This window comes from Strigops habroptila, chromosome 21, assembly GCF_004027225.2.
Source record: "Strigops habroptila isolate Jane chromosome 21, bStrHab1.2.pri, whole genome shotgun sequence".
NCBI lineage: Eukaryota > Metazoa > Chordata > Aves > Psittaciformes > Psittacidae > Strigops > Strigops habroptila.
In genome coordinates this window covers 2,337,015-2,355,721 of record NC_044297.2, presented here as the reverse complement: position 1 = coordinate 2,355,721, position 18,707 = coordinate 2,337,015, and the positions used below count along the sequence as shown (strand labels likewise).

Here is an 18,707-nt window from a genome sequence, read left to right as displayed (position 1 = left end):
GAGAAGAGAAGCTGCGTGCAGACCTCAGAGCAGCTTCCAGTATCTAAAGGGGGCTACAAGGATGCTGGAGAAGGACCTTCATCAGGGACTGGAGCGATGGGACACAGGGTGATGGGTTCAAACTGAAACAGGGGAAGTTCAGGTTGGAGATAAGGCAGAAGCTCTTCCCTGTGAGGGTGCTGAGGCGCTGGCACAGGGTGCCCAGAGAAGCTGTGGCTGCCCCATCCCTGGCAGTGTTCAAGGCCAGGCTGGACACAGGGGCTTGGAGCAACCTGCTCTAGTGGAAGGTGTCCCTGCCCGTGGCAGGGGGTTGGAACAGGATGATCTTTGAGCTCCTTTCCAACCCAAATCATTCCATGATTCTATGATCTCCCTAATTCATCAAAAATCCCACAAGGAATCTTATTTTCTGGCCTCTCCCCTGCAAAACTTGAGGGTAAAAGGAGGTCCAAACCCACAACCCCACCCGTGTCACCCACCTCTTTGGGATTATCTCCCACCAGCCTGAACTTGCGAGGAGTTTTGCTCCGGGCATATTTGCACCCATTGAAATACATGCTCCAAGAGCAGCCGAAGGAGAAGGAAGCGCCGCAGGTGTTGGGGTCCTTGCCTTGGCACGCACAGGTCCGACTGCAGGAGGGACACGGCGGAGGAACATCAGCCACCAGCGTGGTGATGGCAGCTCCGAAAACAGGGAGGGAACCCCCCAAGCCCCCCGTATCCTCTTCCCATCCCATTCCCAACGGGACCAGCGGTGCGGTGTGACTTACTCGTCGTTCAAGCCGCAGCGGCGGCTGGTGGGGTTCCCGTACTTGGTGAGGGTGTCGGTGAGCTCCTGGTACAGGGTGTCCCCCAGCGTGCGGGGAATGCCCTCCCAGGCCAGGATCAGGATGATGATGACGGCGTTCTGGCAGTGGTGGCCGGCCCGGTGCCGCACCAGGCACAGCAGCTTCTCCTCTTGGTTGTGTCTCCGGATCACCTGGAAAACAGAGGGGTCAGACCACTCCAACAGCAAACACTTCCCACTAACGGCCTCAAGCTGCACCAGGGGAGGTTTAGATGGAGCTGAGGAACAATTCCTTCCCCAGAGGGTGCTCAGGCATTGGAACAGGCTGCCCAGGGCAGTGATGGAGTCACCGGCCCTAAAAGTGTTCCCAAACCTTGTAGACAAGACCCTCAGTGCCATGGGTTAGTGGTGGCCTTGGCACTGCTGGGGAACAGTTGGACTTGATGAGCTTAAAGCTCTTTTCCAACCTGGCTGATTCTATGGGGAGAACCCCAAAAGTGGGTTCTGGCTGCCTTCTGCAGTGGGAATTTGGGCAGGCAGAGTTGTTGGAGCTTCCATGGGTGCATTCACTCCAATGGGCTCTAGGGTGCCAGCTGGGGGTCATGCCTGGCCCAGGGGCTGCAGGCATGGACATGCCATGCAGCAGGCACTGCCAAGGGTGGGAAGCCCCATGGGGTTTCCCCAGGGTTGGCCACCATGCTCACTTCCATCCTGCCAGCCACAGATGGAGCATCCTGCCTGCTGCAGCCACCACTGGCAGGGTCCTCCTTGTCCCCAGGCAGGGAGGGGACAGGCAGGAACATTACCCTGGGGAGAGTTCCGAGGGGGGGACAAGATCCAAGGCACAGGTACTCACCCACTTGGCGATGGGGCAGCCCCGGGAGCTCTTCCCCTCCTTCCCCGTGTAGATGACCTTCTCGATGCGGATGGCCTTGCCCTTCTCTCCATACCTGCCAGGGAATGGGCAGCAGCCTTGCTCACCCAGCCCCATGCTCACGAGTTCCCCACTCACCTCATGGGACCCCATTCCCCCTCACAGGACCCCATTCCCCCTGACAGGACCCCTCATGGGTCTCCACTCATCCTCACAGGATGCCACTTGCCTTCACGAGACCCCCCAGGACCCCCTCAGAGCCCCTGCTCATCCTCACAGTCACCATTCACCTTCACAGGACCCCCAATTTCCCTCACAGGACCCCTCAGTCCCTTCTTCACCCTCGGGCCCCCCAATTCCTTACCGTTCCTCCATAAGCTCCCTGATGGACGCCACGGTGGGTCCTGAGCCCAGGTGGGTGTAATAGGGCCCCTCGTCCTTCTCCACGATTTGCTCTGCACAGGCAGGAAGGGGAACAGGGAGTTTGGGATTTGCACCTCTCTTATCTGCCCCCAAAGATGCCAAACCCCCAAATTCCCTCAAACTGAGCACTTTTGCACCAAAAATCAAGGGTTCCTCAGTGGCATCTCCCCCTAAGAGCATCGGGGAAGGGAAGACACATATGGGGTTCATTAAGCAGCCCGGTGGATCCTCTTCGTTTTCTGCTCTGGAAGACACTAAAATGCTGTTGGGGAACAAGGGGATGGGTGCTCACATCTGCACCCATCAGCACACATCCCCTCTGGGGACATGGAAACCTCCCTGAGCAGCCACAGCCCCTCCAAGCATCCTGGTAGCAACCCTGGCTCCATCCTAGAACAGAGGATTTGTGCCAGGAGGGATGCTGGAGCTACAGGAGAGGATGCTGGGCTATGGGAGAAGGATGCTGGGCTACAGGAGAAGGATGCTGGGCTATGGGAAGATGCTGGGCTACAGGAGAAGGATGCTGGGCTATGGGAGAAGGTTGCTGGGCTATGGGAGAAGGATGCTGGGGCTACAGAAGGATGCTGGGCTACAGGAGAAGGATGCTGGGGCTACAGAAGTATGCTGGGCTACAGGAGAAGGATGCTGGGGCTACAAAAGGATGCTGGGGCTACCAAAGGATGCTGGGCTACAAAAGGATGCTGGGGCTACAGAAGGATGCTGGGCTACAGGAGAAGGATGCTGGGCTACAGGAGAAGGATGCTGGGGCTACAAAAGAATGCTGGGGCTACAAAAGGATGCTGAGCTACAAAAGGATGCTGGGGCTACAGAAGGATGCTGGGCTACAGGAGAAGGATGCTGGGCTACAGGAGAAGGATGCTGGGGCTACAGAAGGATGCTGGGCTACAGGAGAAGGATGCTGGGCTATGGGAGAAGGATGCTGGGCTATGGGAGAAGGATGCTGGGCTACAGTCCTGCAATCAACAACCCTCACCCCCCCCAGCAGCAAACCCCTCAGAGCTTTTAGGGAGGGAAGGTGCCGACACGGGAAGCAAAGGATGCTCCCGGCATCCATGGAAGCCCAGGGGTCAATCCCAGGTGCACAGGGATGCTCCAGCACCGCCGGGTGGGACGCACCCAGTGCGGATCTGTCTGATGTGTCCTTCCATCCCTCCGCCCTCCCTGCCCTCATTTCCATTCCCATCATGTCTCACTGGCTGGGATCCAGGGTGAGGAGAAAGCCGGGCTCAGCTGGGCTGCAGCTGCCCAGACAGGGATCGATAGGGCCTGCAGCCAAGGCTGGGTTAGCACAGCCTCTAACAGCACAGCCACCTCCTAAAGCACCAGACCCCGGCTCCCACTTCACTGCTTTCTCCCACAGCTTTTCCTTGGGAAAAAGGAAAGAGAATCCCTCCTGTTCCAGCCCTTAAACCACGCTGCAAAAGGCAAAGCAACCCAAATCCTGGCACTGCGGGGAGAAACTCCAAACTTTGAGCAGCTCTAGAAAAGCCTTTTCATTCACTTGGTGCCATTCAGGGTAATTCCTGCTGCCACTTCCAAGAAAATAATCACAAACCCCACGACTAAAGTGCAGCCTGTGGTTAAGCCTGAGGTTGGATGCCCCAAATCCTCACCCTGCTCCTCCCAGGGCAGAGTGTCTTGTGTTTTGGGGAGGAAAGATCCAAGTGTCTGTGCTCGGATGGAGGTGAACTGCAAGGACTGGGTGGGAACTCTCCAGCGCTTGCTGCAAAGTGTAACAGATGCCAACACACCCCAAAAAAACCAGGACTTTGGTGCTTTATCATAGAATCATTCAATCCTAGATTGGTTTGGGTTGAAGGGAGCTTAAAGCTCCTCCAGTTCCAACCCCCTGCCACGGGCAGGGACACCTTCCACTAGAGCAGGTTGCTCCAAGCCCCTGTGTCCAACCTGGCCTTGAACACTGCCAGGGATGGGGCGGCCACAGCTTCTCTGGGCACCCTGTGCCAGCGCCTCAGCACCCTCACAGGGAAGAGCTTCTGCCTCAGAGCTCATCTCAATCTCCCCTCTGGCAGGTTAAAGCCATTCCCCTTGTCCTGTCCCTACAGGCCCTTGTCCAAAGCCCCTCTCCAGGTTTCCTGGAGCCCCTTTAGGCACTGGAGCTGCTCTAAGGTCTCCCCTTCAGGAGCCTTCTCTTGTCCAGGCTGCCCCAGCCCAGCTCTCTCAGCCTGGCTCCAGAGCAGAGCTGCTCCAGCCCCCGCAGCAGCTCCGGGGCCTCCTCTGGTCTTTTCCATCCCAGTTGATCCCACAGCTCTAAGCCAAAGCGGGCTCCACACCATCGGGGTTTCACCGTGCAAGCACAGCATCCCCCCAAATAGCCAGGGCCACCTCTTCCAAATGCCCCCCCTTTTGGGGCTCGCCACCCGCCCGGCACGGCCGGTCACTCACCAACACAGTCGCAGGTTGGGAATTCTGCTTGTGCCCTCTTGGCTGGTGTGTCCAGGAGGCTTTTGGTCGGCGTGTCCAGGTACTTCAGCGGCGACTCCAAAAAGCCGCTGAGGGTCGGCGTCAGCGGCACCTCGTCCTTGGTAGGGGTCCCGTCGGTGTCATCCACGTCCGGGTTTTGGCTTTCCTCGGAGTAAAAGCACGTGGTGGACACCACGGTGATAGCACCAGAAGATTCGATTTTGATCTGTTTGGGGGACCGGGCGGTGAATGGGGACTCCGAAAGCGGACCCTTCCCCGGTGAGAACGAAAAGCTTTTGGGTCCGGCTTGGGGTGTGCTGCTTGTAGCGGCGGTGGTGGCGTTGGGGGGCACTTGTAGGGCTGGCACCGACCCCCCCGGCACCTCGGCAGCCCCAGTAGTGAGCGGAGCAGGTGTTTCGGGGGGCTGCAGGTTGAAATTCTCCCCGAATTCAGCTTCAAATTGCCGGATGAGCTCTTCCAGTTTATCATCCACCATGATGGGGGCCGGGGCGGCCGGCGGGGGAGCGGCCGGTACTTCCTCAGAGCTGGTTGAACCCGCCGGCGCAGGGTGAATTTGGGGGCCCCCCCCGGGGGCACCCCTTTCCTGAGAGTCGGGAGCCGGGGGGCCGCCGTCCAGGGGGTTTGGTGGCGGGGGGCAAGCGGCGGGCAGGGGTAGTGCAAGAGGCTGAGGCGGGCAGGCCGGCGGCGGGTCGGTTTGCATCTCTTCGGCGGGGGGTTCGGCGGGCGCCCGAAACCCCTCCAGGCTGATCTGCCAGAGGGGCAGGAAGAGCGGTTGCGAGTCCTTCTGCTTTGCCTTCTTGATCTGCACTTGCTTACGGAGCGGTTTGGCCGGGGGGGGCTTTTCGGGTGGTGTTTTCTTCTTCTTCTCTTTGGCCTGCTTTTCAAAGGGCTTGGGGGGCACGGATGGGGCGCTGGGAGCCCACCAGCCGCTCGGCCGATCCGGGGGTGCCGCCGTCGCTGCTGCCAGGCTTTGCTCGAGGAAGAGGCTGCGCTTGTGGTGGAGATGTTGCTGCAGGACCAGCTGCGTCTTCTTGTGCAGATCGGGCTCCGGGGGTGCCAGTGGCAAACGGGGGCCACTCGGTGCTTCTTTACTGGGTGCTCGTTCGGGGGGCTCAGTTTTAGGTGCCGCTGCTTTGCTGGCTATTGCTTCAGGTCTCTTGAAAGCTGCCTTGATGTAGTCGTCAGCATTCCCCAGCAGCTGCTCCAGCTCTGCCATGGGGTCTCCAGCCCCCGCTGCCCCCTCGGCTTCCAGCCCCCATGTTGCTGCAAAGCCCCCCCGGGGAGGTGCTGCACCAAAAAACGGCTCCGGCGCTGCTCCCGGCTCCGGTGGATAACGGGGCTCATCCCCTCGCTGCCACACGGCCCCTGATGGGGCGAGGGGGCCGGGGCCGAAGGGGGCAGCGGGGGGCGGCGGTGGTGGCGGCGGGGGGGGCTGGCCATCGCCGGCGGGCTGGGGGAGAGCGGCCGAGAGCTGCGTGAGGGCTTCGATGGCTATGGCGGTCTGCAGGCTGATGTTCTTCTCCTTGGCGATGGTCAAGGCGCTCTGAGAGAAGGGGAGGCCGTCGGGCGGGCACGGCTCGGCGGGCTCAGGCACCGGCTGGGGGTCAATAGCACCTTCCTGGGGGGGTGGCAGGGGGTTGGCGGTGACGCGAGGCCGCGGTGAGGCCGGCTCTTCGCCGAGAGCCGTCTTGATCTTCTGCTCCAGCCATTCCAGGTAGTCGGGGCACTCGGGGCCGTCGCAGTTGCAGTTGGGGGGCTTCACACCGTGTTTCGCCAAAGCCAGGGCAGCCTTCAGGGCGTGCAGGTCCTCCCCTCGCGGGACACCATCGGCCGTGCTCAGCCCGCCCCGGCTCATCTCCGAGTCGAACTTCTCATAGAGCAGCGACGGCGACGCCGGGGCTGGCAGCCGGTAGGAGGAAACGGCTTCGGCCACGGCCGAAAAGGCCACCAGGTTCCTGACGTCTTCCAAGTGGGCTTTCCCCGTGGCGGGCAGCTGGCCCGGTGACCAGCCGCTCGGCTCCATCAGCGCCGGGCCCCCCGCCTCCGGCCGGGCCCCATTGGCCAGGCTGAGCCCGCTGCCCTCCTTCAGCCGCCTTTCTTCCACATAATTAATTGGCCCTTCTTCCATTTGGCTTCTGCTGGGTCCATCAACCGCGTCGCCCGCCGAACCTGTCTGCGAGGAGGGAGAGAGGAGAGACGTGAGCATCCACTGCCGCGACCCACGTGTCAGCAGCCCTGTAGAATCATGGAATCATGGAATCAACCAGGTTGGAAAAGAGCTTTAAGCTCATCCAGACCAACCGTTCCCCAGCACTGCCAAGGCCACCACTAACCCACGGCACTGAGGCCTCGGCTACACGGGCTGTGAACACTTGCAGGGACGGTGACTCCAGCCCTGCCCTGGGCAGCCTGTTCCAATGCCTGAGCACCCTCTGGGGAAGGAATTGTTCCTCAGCTCCATCTAAACCTCCCCTGGTGCAGCTTGAGGCCGTTTCCTCTTGTCCCATCCCTTGTTCCTTGGGAGCAGAGAGCAGCCCTCTCCTGGCTCCATCCTCCTGTCAGGCAGTTGCAGAGAGCAATAAGGTCCCCCCTGAGCCTTCTCTTCTCCAGACTGAACAACCCCAGTTCTCTCAGCCCTAACCCTATTTCTCCCTCTTGGTTTATTAGGGACCTACAAGGATGCTGGAGAGGGACTCTTCATCCGGAAGGGATAGGACAAGGGCTGATGGGTTCAAACTGAAACAGCGGAGGTTTAGGTTGGATATAAGGCAGAAGTTGTTCCCTGTGAGGGTGCTGAGGCGCTGGCACAGGGTGCCCAGAGAAGCTGTGGCTGCCCCATCCCTGGCAGTGTTCAAGGCCAGGTTGGACACAGGGGCTTGGAGCAACCTGCTCTAGTGGAAGGTGTCCCTGCCCGTGGCAGGGGGTTGGAACTGGATGATCTTAAGGTCCTTTCCAACCCAAACCACTCTGGGATTCTACAATTCTGTTTTTCATTCCCCCTTTCCCCATCTCTTTTTCTCACCCAGCTGATGAAGACACAGATGAGCCACACGAGGCACAACCACGTGGGTTTTGCCCGGCTGTGCACGGAGCAGCACGGCTCGGGGGGGCAGACGGCCAGTTTCCACCCCACCACCCACATCCCACCCCACCACCCGCTCTCGAAATTGCTCACGGGCCAGTTTGGGATTTCCATTACCGCCGACGAGGGCGGGATGTGGGACAAGGAGGGCATCCCCAGCTCTGCTGACACAGTTTGCAGCAGCGACGGAAGCGGTATGGGGAGGAAAGGGGAGTTTTTGCTTGGACCCAAGCCCAAAGCAAACATCCTGGCCAGGAGCAGCCGTCCCTCACCGGGGGCTGTGGCACGGCAGGAAGCTGCTGAGCTGGCTGTGCCGGTGCCAGGGGCAGCGCGGGGACGTTTCACCTCGAATAACCCGGTGTCTGTATCAACACAGGGCCCCGGGCAACACCGAGCTGCAGCCCTGGCGTCCACAACACCGGCTGCGTGCCAAGAGGAGACCAAAACCATTGGAGACATCCACGAGGTGGTGGCACACAGGGAGCCCATCACCCCTATGCCTGCTCTCAAGGGGTTTTGCCACGGATGGGAGGGTCTCTGTGTGCTCCGTGGCTCCAGCAGCCAGGGGTGCTGGTTGTGTGTTTAGCAGTTTGCTGATAACCAGGGGGGAGCTTCCTGCGAGCTAAAAATACAGCCAGAGTTCACTGGGAAAAACACAACAAAGCTGCGGGCAGAGCTTCCTGCCTCTGGACAGTGCCAGCAGCGGCTCGTGGGAAGGAGCTGCAGCCCGGAGCCACCACGAGAGCCCAAGTCACTGCTCTGCGTTCAAGCACGCTGAAGGTTTAACCCTTCAGCCACCAGCCCCGTGCCTTTGGCACGGGTGTCCTTCAGGGTGAGGTTTCTACACCGGAGATAAGCACGGTGCTGACTGCGGCGAAACCAAGGAGGAACCACTCCCAGCATGATTCCATCCCCAAAATCCCCCTTCCTCAAGGAGTGAAAGCTCCCGCGGCAGCACAGCACCAGCGCGCCACAACCCTGCTCCAGCCCGGGGCTCACCCTGGTGCTGCTGGGGCTCTAGAGGGGCTCCAGCTCGGGTCCCTTCGCAGTATCCCAAAGCCAAGCGACAGAGCCGGGAGCGATGGGACCGGTCCATCAGGTCTGGGGAGCAAGTGCTTGGTGTGCTGGTGAAACAACAGCTCGGGCAGGGTGGGGACAACACGCCGCCTCCACTCTCCTTTGCAAAGCAAGGAAGAAACAGCCTCACCCGTCCTTCCTACACCGTCATCCTCCTCCTCCTCACCAGCCAAAAGGGTTTTTCCCAAGCAGAGCACGGTGGCAGGGAGATAAAAGCCCTGAGTCCCCTCCAAGACCTTGGGGACGTGCCCTGAAGCATCCCCAGCGCTGCAACGGTGACGCCAGCGCAGGGAAACGATGACAAACCTGTTTTGCTCTGGGTGGGGAGCAGGCACCAGCCCCTGGGGTCTACCCAAAGAGGGGGAACCTGCTGGGTAAGGGCAGGGGGAGCCCCAAAAACCAGCTGCTGGGCCAGGGTGGCGCCTTGGGCTGCTCCATCCCATAAAGCAGGGTATCAACCCAGCAGGAAGAGTTCGCCCTGGGATGATGAGGCAGGAACGAGCATCCCCTGCTGCTCCTAAAGGGTTAATCTGAAAGCTACAACCTTCCTCAAATCAGTAGGGAAAAGAAATTATATATATATATAAAATTCCTTTTTTCCTGGCTCTCTCATCCAGCTCCTCTTGTTCCCAGCCCCACAGGCTGGGAGATGGAAAGACCTCAGATGGAAAGACCCCAAAAATCAATCCCCCTCCCTATCCCGACTCACTCCAGCAGCATCCATAGAAATCCCCAAATCACTGCCACGGTCACCTATCCTTCCTTTCCTTGGAAAAAGGGCTCCCTGCCCAAACCTCCTTCCATTCATCCCAGGAAAGAATAAAAGCTGGGGAAGGGGGAGGGAAATAAACTAAAGAGAAAAGCAAGGTTTGGGTTAGTTCAGCTGCTCAGCTCCTGCACGGTCCCTTCTGCACGCTATGAAAGGGGATAAAGCCCCCTGAGGATGAAAACATTTGGGTTTTAAATCTCTTTTTTCCTTCTTTATTTATCTCCACCACCCCCCCTCCCCAGTTTTAAATGCCTTAAACAGAAGGAAGGAAGGCAAAAAACACAACCACACACGCAGAGCCCGGCTTGGAGGGATTCCAGCCTGGGCTGCGCTCCCTGGGAATGATCCGGAGCTGTTTATAACCCTGGTGAGTGCTGGGGGGGGGGGGAACGGTGCCGGATCTGGGCACGGCTCTTACAGGGCAGCACTTACGTGCACGGGGCGGGAGGCGAAGCCGGAGCGACGGCGGGACCGTGCGGGGTGGGAAGGAGAAACGAGTTGTTGGAGCCTCAGCCCCGGCCCTCCCCGCCCCCTGCAAAACCAGCTGGAGAAGCCATTAGCCCCGGCGCCGTGCGCACGTAGGGATGGACGGACCCACGGACAGGGCCCCACGGCGCTGCAGGGGCCCCCCAAAAGCACCTCAACTATGGGGGGATAAAGGGGAGACCCCGGCGCCTGAGCCGGCGGGGAGGGATGGGTGTAGTGCCGGAAGGGAATGGCAGCTCCCACTGATGGTGGCCCTATAGATCCCACTGCCCTATAGGTCCTGGTGGCCTAGACATATAGTGACACTTGTATCCAGCAGCCTGCGTGTTCAGCAAGCTGGTATCTAACAGTCCTACATAGCCAGCAACCCTACATACCCAGCAACCTATATATACATATCCAGGAAGCTTATATATATATATAAGAAGCTTATATAGTCAACAGTCCTCTATACCCAGCAACCTATATATCCACCAATCATCTATATCCAGCAACCCTATATACTCAGCAACCTATGTATGTATCCAGGAATCTTATGTAGTCAACAGCCCTATATATCCAGCAACCCTATATAGCCAGCAGCCCTATATAACCAGCAGCCCTATATAACCAGCAATCTTATACATCCACCAATCTGCATATCCCTATGTGCATAACCCTATATACCCAGCAACTTGGCATATCCACAGCAACATACATATCCTGCAATCCCATATATCCAGCAGACCAATATAGCCAGCAACCCTAAACACTGCACAAGCCTAAATCCCAAATCCTATCTGTGCAGCAATGCTATATATGTACACACGCAGTGACCTACACATCCAATAACCCTAAATCCCAAATCCGATCCATCCAGCAATGCGCTCTATATATATATACACACATATATATATAGGGGGGGTGTATATGTGCGCATATATATAGATATATATGTATACCCAGTGACCTATACATCCAACAACCCTACATATAGCAACCCTGGATACCCAACAGTGCTATATACACCCATATACACATCGACCCAAAAACCAGGGGATGAGAGGATGGACATCCATCCATCCATCCATCCATCCATCCATCCATCCATCCATCCATCCATCCATCCATCCATCCATCCTGCCTCCCCCAGACCCCCAAAGCCAACAGGAGAACAGGTTTTAAACCCCTCATCCTCCAAAAACCACCCGCTGACCCTGCCAGGACCCCCCAAATTCCCTTGTACAAGTATTTTGGGGGTTTATTAAACCCTTTGGCAGGAGCCAAACGGTTCAGCTGCAGAGCACAGCGCAACTCAGCGCATGCCAAGCGGTTTGGGCCATCCCGCTGCAAAACCCACTCACTTCCATTCAAAGCACAGAATTTGGGAGGAGCCGGAGGAGGGCGGAGGAAGGCTGGACCATGCCGTTGGGAATGCCGAGCCCATCCCAGTGGCATCTGGGCAGCTGAAGGAGGGGGGGAACACCCACCCCGTGGCGTGCCGGGGCTGCGGCGAGGGCACGGCAGGGTGCTCAGCAGGTCAGTGGGTGCCGGTGCCAGCCAGCGGCACGGGCCGGCCAAGAGGCAAGAAGCAGTTTGGCTGCCGGCCCCGCGCCGCGCTGGTGGAGCCCGGCCAGCCCCGGCACTCGCCTTGTGGTTTTCCTCCTCTGGAAACAACGCCGGGGATCCTCCGTTGGGATAGTGGGTTGGGGGGGGCACTGCCGGGGGGAAGCACGGAGCATCCCTGAGAGCGGGAGACCCTACAATAACAAACCAAAGGGCTTTGGTGGGGAAGGAAATGCTGTTGGAATCACACACAGCCCGATGCTGGGGGGGCTAACCCAAAGAGGGGGAAAACACCCATCCCGGTTCCAAACCACCAACACGCTCCCCAGGTACTGGCAGGGGGGATGCCAGAGAGGAGCCAAACGGCGCAAGGACCTAAATCCATGCTCAACACTCCTGAAAACGGGAATTCAAGGAAGCCTGGGAAGCCCAAGCGCTGCCCCAAACCATAGCCCCTGGCTGCCCCCGGCCGGGGTACCCACCGCGCCGGCTCATGGTCCCGCTGCTTCCCGGCGCCGCGGGCAGCCACGGCTGCTTCTCCCGCCTTGTTTTCCAAGCTGTTTCCATGGCCCCAGCTGACCCCGGCGCTGGGTCTGAGCTGCTCGCTCCTGTCCTCATTTAGCCCGGAGAAAAGCCGGAATAGCGCCGATGCCGAGGGAGCTGAGCTGATTTGCGCCGCGGGAAGCCTGGATTTGCTTCACACGAGCCCTGGGAGCATTTTCAGGGACCCCCCGTATCCATAACCCCTCTCCAAGGCCACTATTTCACCCCCTTTCCCTTCCCACTGGGATACAACGAACCAGTTGAACACGATTATAGTCCCATTCCCGGCTCCAGCCAATGCCGGGAGGTTCTGAGTGAGAGGTGGGATTTTTTTCCAGGTGGAAAATTTGTTCCCATCTCCATCCTCCTCATTTCCTCCAGGGAAAGGGTTTTCCCTTTTGAAGAGGCCGCAGCTGGGATGCTTGAGGTGGGAATATTTGGGGAGGAGATGCTCAGGGTTGGGATGCTCAGGACAGGGGTGTTCAGGACTGGAATGCTTGGAATGGGGATGATGCTCAGTGTCGGCATTCTCGGAGCAGGGATGTTCAGGTGAAGATCTCCAGGGAAAGTGTTTTCCCTTTTGGAGGAGCCGCAGCTGGAATGCTTGAGGTGGGAATTCTTGGGGAGAGGATGCTTAAGGTTGGGATGCCAGCAGAGGGATGTTTAGGATTGGGATGCTTGGAGTGGGGATGCTCAGAGCAGGGACGTCCAGTTGAAGACATCCAGGGTTGGGACGCTCAGGGAAGGAAAGCTTGGAGCAGGGATGCTCAGCACTGGGGCCAGGCAAGCGATGCTCCCAGCGGATGCTCCCACTGGAGCAGCTTTTGGGAAGCACGCTGCCGCGGCCAAGCCACGGCGTGTGTTCCCACTACAATGTTCCTTCCCAGCGCGGCGCGGAGCCGAGCCGGAGCCGCCAGTTGGCACAGGGCAGGGGGAAAGGCTTGGCACTGCACGGAGCCGCGTCAGGCTGCCGGCTCCGGCCGGCCAGGGAGGGAGCCGGGCTCTGGACAGGGAAAAGAAGGAGGAAAGGAAAAAAAACCGCAGGGCTATTTTTGTTCCTTGGAGCGTTTTTGTCCTCAAACACAGCTGGAGCCTCTCGTGCCGCCGCTCCGCTACCAGATTGGCGCCGGGGCCCGCTGGCAAAGCCAAATCACCCGCTGGTGGGGAGCGGCGGCTCCGTCCCTGGGGAAGAGGAAGGAAGGAGGGGATGGGAGGAAGGGGAAAGGGAAGAAAGGGAAGAGGAAGAAGGGGATAGGGAGGAATAGGAAGGGAAAGAACAGGAAGGGGAATAAGGGGAAGAGGAATAAGGGAAGAGGAATAAGAGGAAGAATGGGAAGAATGGGAAGAGGAAGGGCAATAAGCGGAAGGGGAATATGGAGAAGAATGGGAAGAGGAAGGGGAATGGGAAGGGGAAGAAAGGAAAGGGGAAAAAAGGGAAGGGGAAGAAGGGAACAGGGAGGAATAGGAAGGGAAGGAGAAGAATGGAAAGAGGAAGGGGAAGAATGGGAAGGGGAAGAAGGGGAAGAACAAGAGGAAGGATATTGGGAAGGATAAGGGGAAGGATAAGGGGAAGGGGAAAGTCAAAAGGAAGAAGGGGATTGGAAAAATGGAAATGGGGAAGAAGGGGATGGAGAGAAATGGGAGGAAGGAAAGAGGGGAGAAAGGGAGAAAGAGAATGGGGAAAGAGGGGAAGAAGAAAGTGGGGAGGAAGGGAAACAAAGAGAAGAAGGGAAAGGGGACACGGAGGAAGGGAACATGAAGGGAAGGAAAAAGGATCCAGCCGGGTAGGAAGAAGGAAGGGGAAGCACATGGGCTGCAGGAGGAAGGCCTGAGGCCTCGCCTCTCGCCCGGCAGCATTCACTGTCCCACCGCAGCCACCCCCGTGGGGCTGGGCTGGAATTTCCAGCCAGCATCTCCCACAGGATCAGGTTTGGGCCCTTCCCGGCCCCTCCTGAGCCATTTCCACCCCACCGATCGCTCTGCACTGCAAATCAGGTGGGGAAATGCCAGGATTTGGGAAGCAAGAAGGAAAAAGCCGCCCTGCACCCGTTCACTAACCACACCGCACCCCAATTTCCAAGGCTTTTCCCCGCAGTGGGCACCCTGATGGCCCTCTGGGTGCAAGCCGGCGATGTGCCACCCAGCACCCATGGGTGCTCAGCACCCCTCCAGCCCATCCCTGTCCCGTCGTACCTGGGGGATGCTGCGGTGTCCCCCCCTTGCCCGGGATGTGGGGGCTCCTCACAGCACTCCGTGCCGCACAGCCTGACCTTTCAGCACGGGAGGAGGAGGAGGATGAAGAGGAGGAGGAGGAGAACCGTGCACGCTGCCACCCTCCCATCCGACAAGCGCGGGCAAGTCGGCGGCGCGATGCCCGCGGGGCAGGAGCCAGGAGATGAGTGGGAGCCCAGCCCTGCCCCGTCTGGGAGCAGGGAAAACGCCGGCTCTGCCAAACCCGGATCTGGTTTCACCACCACGACCTGTCCCCCGTGGGGAAAAGCATCTCACAGCAGGTGGGAGACACAACCCCGCTGGATGAAATCCCTTTTCCAAGGACAAAACACATGCCGGCAGCACGGGCGCTGGCTCGGCATCAGCAAAACCATTTTTGTAGCGCGTCGGGCAACGAAAACCGCCTTTTTCTCACCCAAAATTTAAAGCTCCCCCTTATTCCCGGCTGCCTCCCCTGCTGCTGAGTCAGCACCGGCACTGCTGAGTCACCACAGCCCCGACGCCAACCGGCTCCATGGTGAGCTCAGCGGCGGGGGCTTCGGCACCTCCACGCTCACCGGAGCTGCACGATGAGCTTTAACCGGCTCCTTGACCACATTTTGGGTGCTCACCACCTTTTCCCCCCCTTAAAAACCTTCACCCATCCCCAAAACTCAGCATCACCTTGAATCCACGGCTACCAAAACACAAGGTAGGGCTGGGCAAGGAAACGGGCAGAGTTTCAGCTCTCCCACCCTGCGCTTGGTGCCGCGGTTCTCACCGAAACACCCCATCATGGACCACGCACGAGCTGCGGCCGCCATCCGCATCCTCCCCATCTCGCTTTGCCAAATGGGAACGGTGCAAAAAAAGGGGAGGAAATAAGCCCTAAAAGATGGGATTTTGCTGGTGGTTTTATTCCCCCCCCCCCCCCCAACGCTGGGGTCACGAGCACCGTGGGGGGAAGCGCCAACGCCGCCTCCGGCTTTCCCCGGCCCGGTGACGGGGTTGATGACTCACGGGGAAGGAGGGGGGAAGCGGCGCGTGCACGGGGCCGTCATGTTTGTAAACCTAAAATAAGCCATGTGCGGGCAGGCAGCGTGCGCCGAGGCAGCCGCTGCAGCGAGGAGCACGGGGACAGGCCAGGCACCGGGTTCCCGCTGCCTTCCCGACGGCATTCCAACCAGGGAACGCTCAGTGAGGTGCCCAGTGAGGGTGGGAGAAGCTGGTCCCATGGCGAGGGCTTTAATTGGCACGGTTTGACGTGCACGGGCTTTAATTGCAACGGGTTTAATTGGCGCGGCTTGGAGCGTAAGGGCTCTAAATGCAACGGCGTTAGGGGCAACGGCGTTAGGGGCAACAGCATTAAATGCTATTTAATGTTAAATGCAACCACGTTAGATGCTACAGCATTAAATGCAACCACATTAGATGCTACAGCGTTAAATGCAACAGCATTAGATGCAACAGGGTTAAGGGCAATGGCATTAGATGCAACGGTGTTAAGGGCAATGGCCTTAAATGCAGCGACTTCAATTGCAACACCCCCAAACGAGGTTTCTAAGAGCCTCGGGGTCTTTAAAGCCCCTGACCCTGTTGCTGCTCATCCCCCTTCTCTCCCCATCCTCTCCCAGCACAATGTTTGCAATGAGCTGCAACTCCCGGGATGCTCCTCCATCCCTTCTGGCCAAGCTGGGAAGAAGGGGGTTGTGGTGACCGGGGCTCTGTGGTGACAAACCCTCCTGGCATTGCACAGCATCCCCCAGCCTCCCTGCTGATGACTGCAGCGATTCCCACTTGCTCCAATCTATTCTTTCAACAGCGTTTTCCAGGCTTGGGGTGGTTCGGAAGCTTTTTTCCCCTCATTTGGCTGTGCTGGAAATTGCAGGCTCGGGAGCTCGTGGTCCCCAGCTCCCCCGTTCGACAGCAAAATCTCATTTAATCAAAAGATGCAGAGACTGGATGTGCAGAAGCACTTCTCTTTCTTTTTTTTTTTCCCTTTAAGAACTGCCATTTTAGCTGTAGCAAACAAACATGCCGCATTGTCCCCACGACACAACAACCCTGCCTGCAAATCCCCGCTCGCCAGCCTCGTCCTGCCACCACCGAGCATCCCAGCTCCCGGGAAAAGGGGATTTTGGCTACGGAAGAGAGGAGAAAATTGGGGTTGAGCTCGGTTTGTGGGGCTGGCAGTGGCGTGGCGGGCAGATGTGGAGCAGGGATGGGGCTGAACGCAGCTGTTTCACCTCCAGCCTCTTCCCGTTTCATTTCATCTCCCTTTGGATGCTGGCCCAGGGAGGGGGATATAAAAAAAAGCTCTTTCATCCTCAAAAACGGTCTGGCACCCTCTTGCACTGAGCTCAAAGCGGCCAGATTAAATAGCTGGCAGAGGAGGGGAGAGGGGGAAACGGTCCCCAGGAGGGCTGGGTTCGGTGTGCATCGCGCTCATCCCAACCTGCATCCCAAGGGATGGGGGACAGCGAGGGGACGGCGACTGCGGGATTTGGCGCTGAACCCTTTGCCACCATCCCATTGGAAAGGGTCCCTGCGTGCACATGGAGCAAGGGACATGGCAGGGACCCCGGCACACGGTGGGGAGCGTTGCACATGGTGGGGAAGGGACAGGGAATGGGGATCCCATTGGCACAAGTACAGGGATGAGGGATGGCAGCACACGCAGGCAGGGGATTGAGGACCCCAGTGTCACAGGGACAAGGACAAGGGAGCTCAGCACGCACAGGCAGCGGACTGGGGACCCCAATGGCATGGGGATGGGGACAAGGGACCCCAGCACAGGCAGGGAGGGCAGCGGGGACACGGATGCTGCAGAAACAAGGAGCAGGGGCCCAGCATGCACAGGCAGGGGACAAGGGACACCACTGCCATAGGGATTGGGACACTGGCGCACACGAACAGGGGACTAAGGACACTGATACAGTGGAGATGGGAACTGGGGAATTCCGGCACGTATAGGATAGGGTGTTATGGGGACAGGGAAGCACAATGCCACAGGGACAGGGGACATTGGTACACATGCAGGCGGGGGACTGAGGACCCCGATGCCATATGGATGGGGACGAGGAACCCCAACACACACAGGCGGGGGTCCAGCGACCTTCATGCTGTGGGGATGGGGACCTGGCACATGCAGGCAGGAATCTGAATATCCCAATGGCATGGGGACAGGGACCAGGGACCTCAGCACACGCACAATGCCAGAGTGATGGGGACCACGGAGCCCAACACACGTGGGCTTGGGACCAAGGATACCATGGGGCCAGGGAGTGGGGACCCCAACATATGCAAGAGGGGACTGGGGACCCCGGTGCCATGGGGACAGCTCACTGGGGACACCCTGGGAAAGGCTTTTTGGGACAGGCCCTCAGCACAACCACACATCCCAGAGGCACCGCACCACCGTGTCACTGTCCCCTGTCCCCAAGCGTGGCCAGCAAAGCCCTACCAAGAAAGGCCAAAGTGGAAGAGGAACATTTTGCCTTCGCGAGGTCCCACCAGCTCCTCCTCCGAGCCACCTCTCCCCTTAATTATCTGCCATAAAAAGTCCAGGTCCGAAAAACAAACCTTGTCACAGCTAACGAGGTGCCAAAGGCCAAGAGCGGGGTTTATGGGGTAACAACCTGCGAGGACTCTGCTCCGGCGCTGCCCATCCCTCCCCAGCATGATGCAACCTCACCCCGGCACCCCGTGGTACCCGGCACCTGCGCCGGGGTCTTTTCCAAAGCATCCGCGGATCCGGAGGCAGCTCCGGCGCTGGCGGGCACATCCCGGGTGCGGGATCTGAAGCATCCCCATCCCTCGAAAACACGTGGTGCCGAAAGCCGCTCAACCACCGGCTCAAAACTTCAGGGCGGCGTTTCGGCACCGCGGCGATGTCCTCTGGTGCCACCGGCACCAGGTTGGATCCTATCCACCACCAAACCACGACGATCCCGGCACCGGGATAACCCAAATCACCGCCTCGGATGGCAAATAAGACCCCCCCCATAAGGGGAACAAGCTGCCTTTCATCCCCACCTCCATCCTACCCCCGTTATTCCCAGTGTGATGACTTGGGGGGGGGGACGTTCATCCCAACACCGGACCCCGTGTCCCCGTCACCGCAAAGGGGGTGACAGCGGCCGCGTGACGTCACGGTGACGTCACGCCGGGGGGAGCCTCATCGCCCTTGTTAGCATCATCGTTACCTCCGAGCTCAGCACATTCGGGGGGTGGAGGGTTAATTCAATCATAATTAACAATATAATAATAGCAATGGTAATAAAAAGATGGAAAGCAATTGGGGTAATAAAGATTGGGGGGGGGTGCGTTAGATTATTCTCCCCCCCCTCCAACCCCCATCTACACACCGCCCCCTCCCCCCTGTGGCTTCTGAAGGGTGAAAAAAGGGATAAAACAAGGGAAAATAGTTAAAATCACCCCAAAA

General features: G+C 58.8%; 1 protein-coding gene across 2 annotated transcripts in view; it reads right to left on the bottom strand.

The window, feature by feature from the left end:
• The window catches only part of TET3 (tet methylcytosine dioxygenase 3), a 33,327-nt gene that overhangs the window by 10,086 nt on the left and 4,534 nt on the right, over positions 1–18,707 (bottom strand). For both annotated transcript variants that reach the window (XM_030509830.1, XM_030509831.1), the window contains 5 exons: positions 4,512–6,723; positions 2,026–2,116; positions 1,644–1,737; positions 771–979; positions 480–630 (listed from right to left, as the gene is read on the bottom strand). In XM_030509830.1, coding sequence (XP_030365690.1) covers positions 480–630; positions 771–979; positions 1,644–1,737; positions 2,026–2,116; positions 4,512–6,723 — 2,757 coding nt within the window. The remainder of the gene's footprint in view (positions 1–479; positions 631–770; positions 980–1,643; positions 1,738–2,025; positions 2,117–4,511; positions 6,724–18,707) is intronic.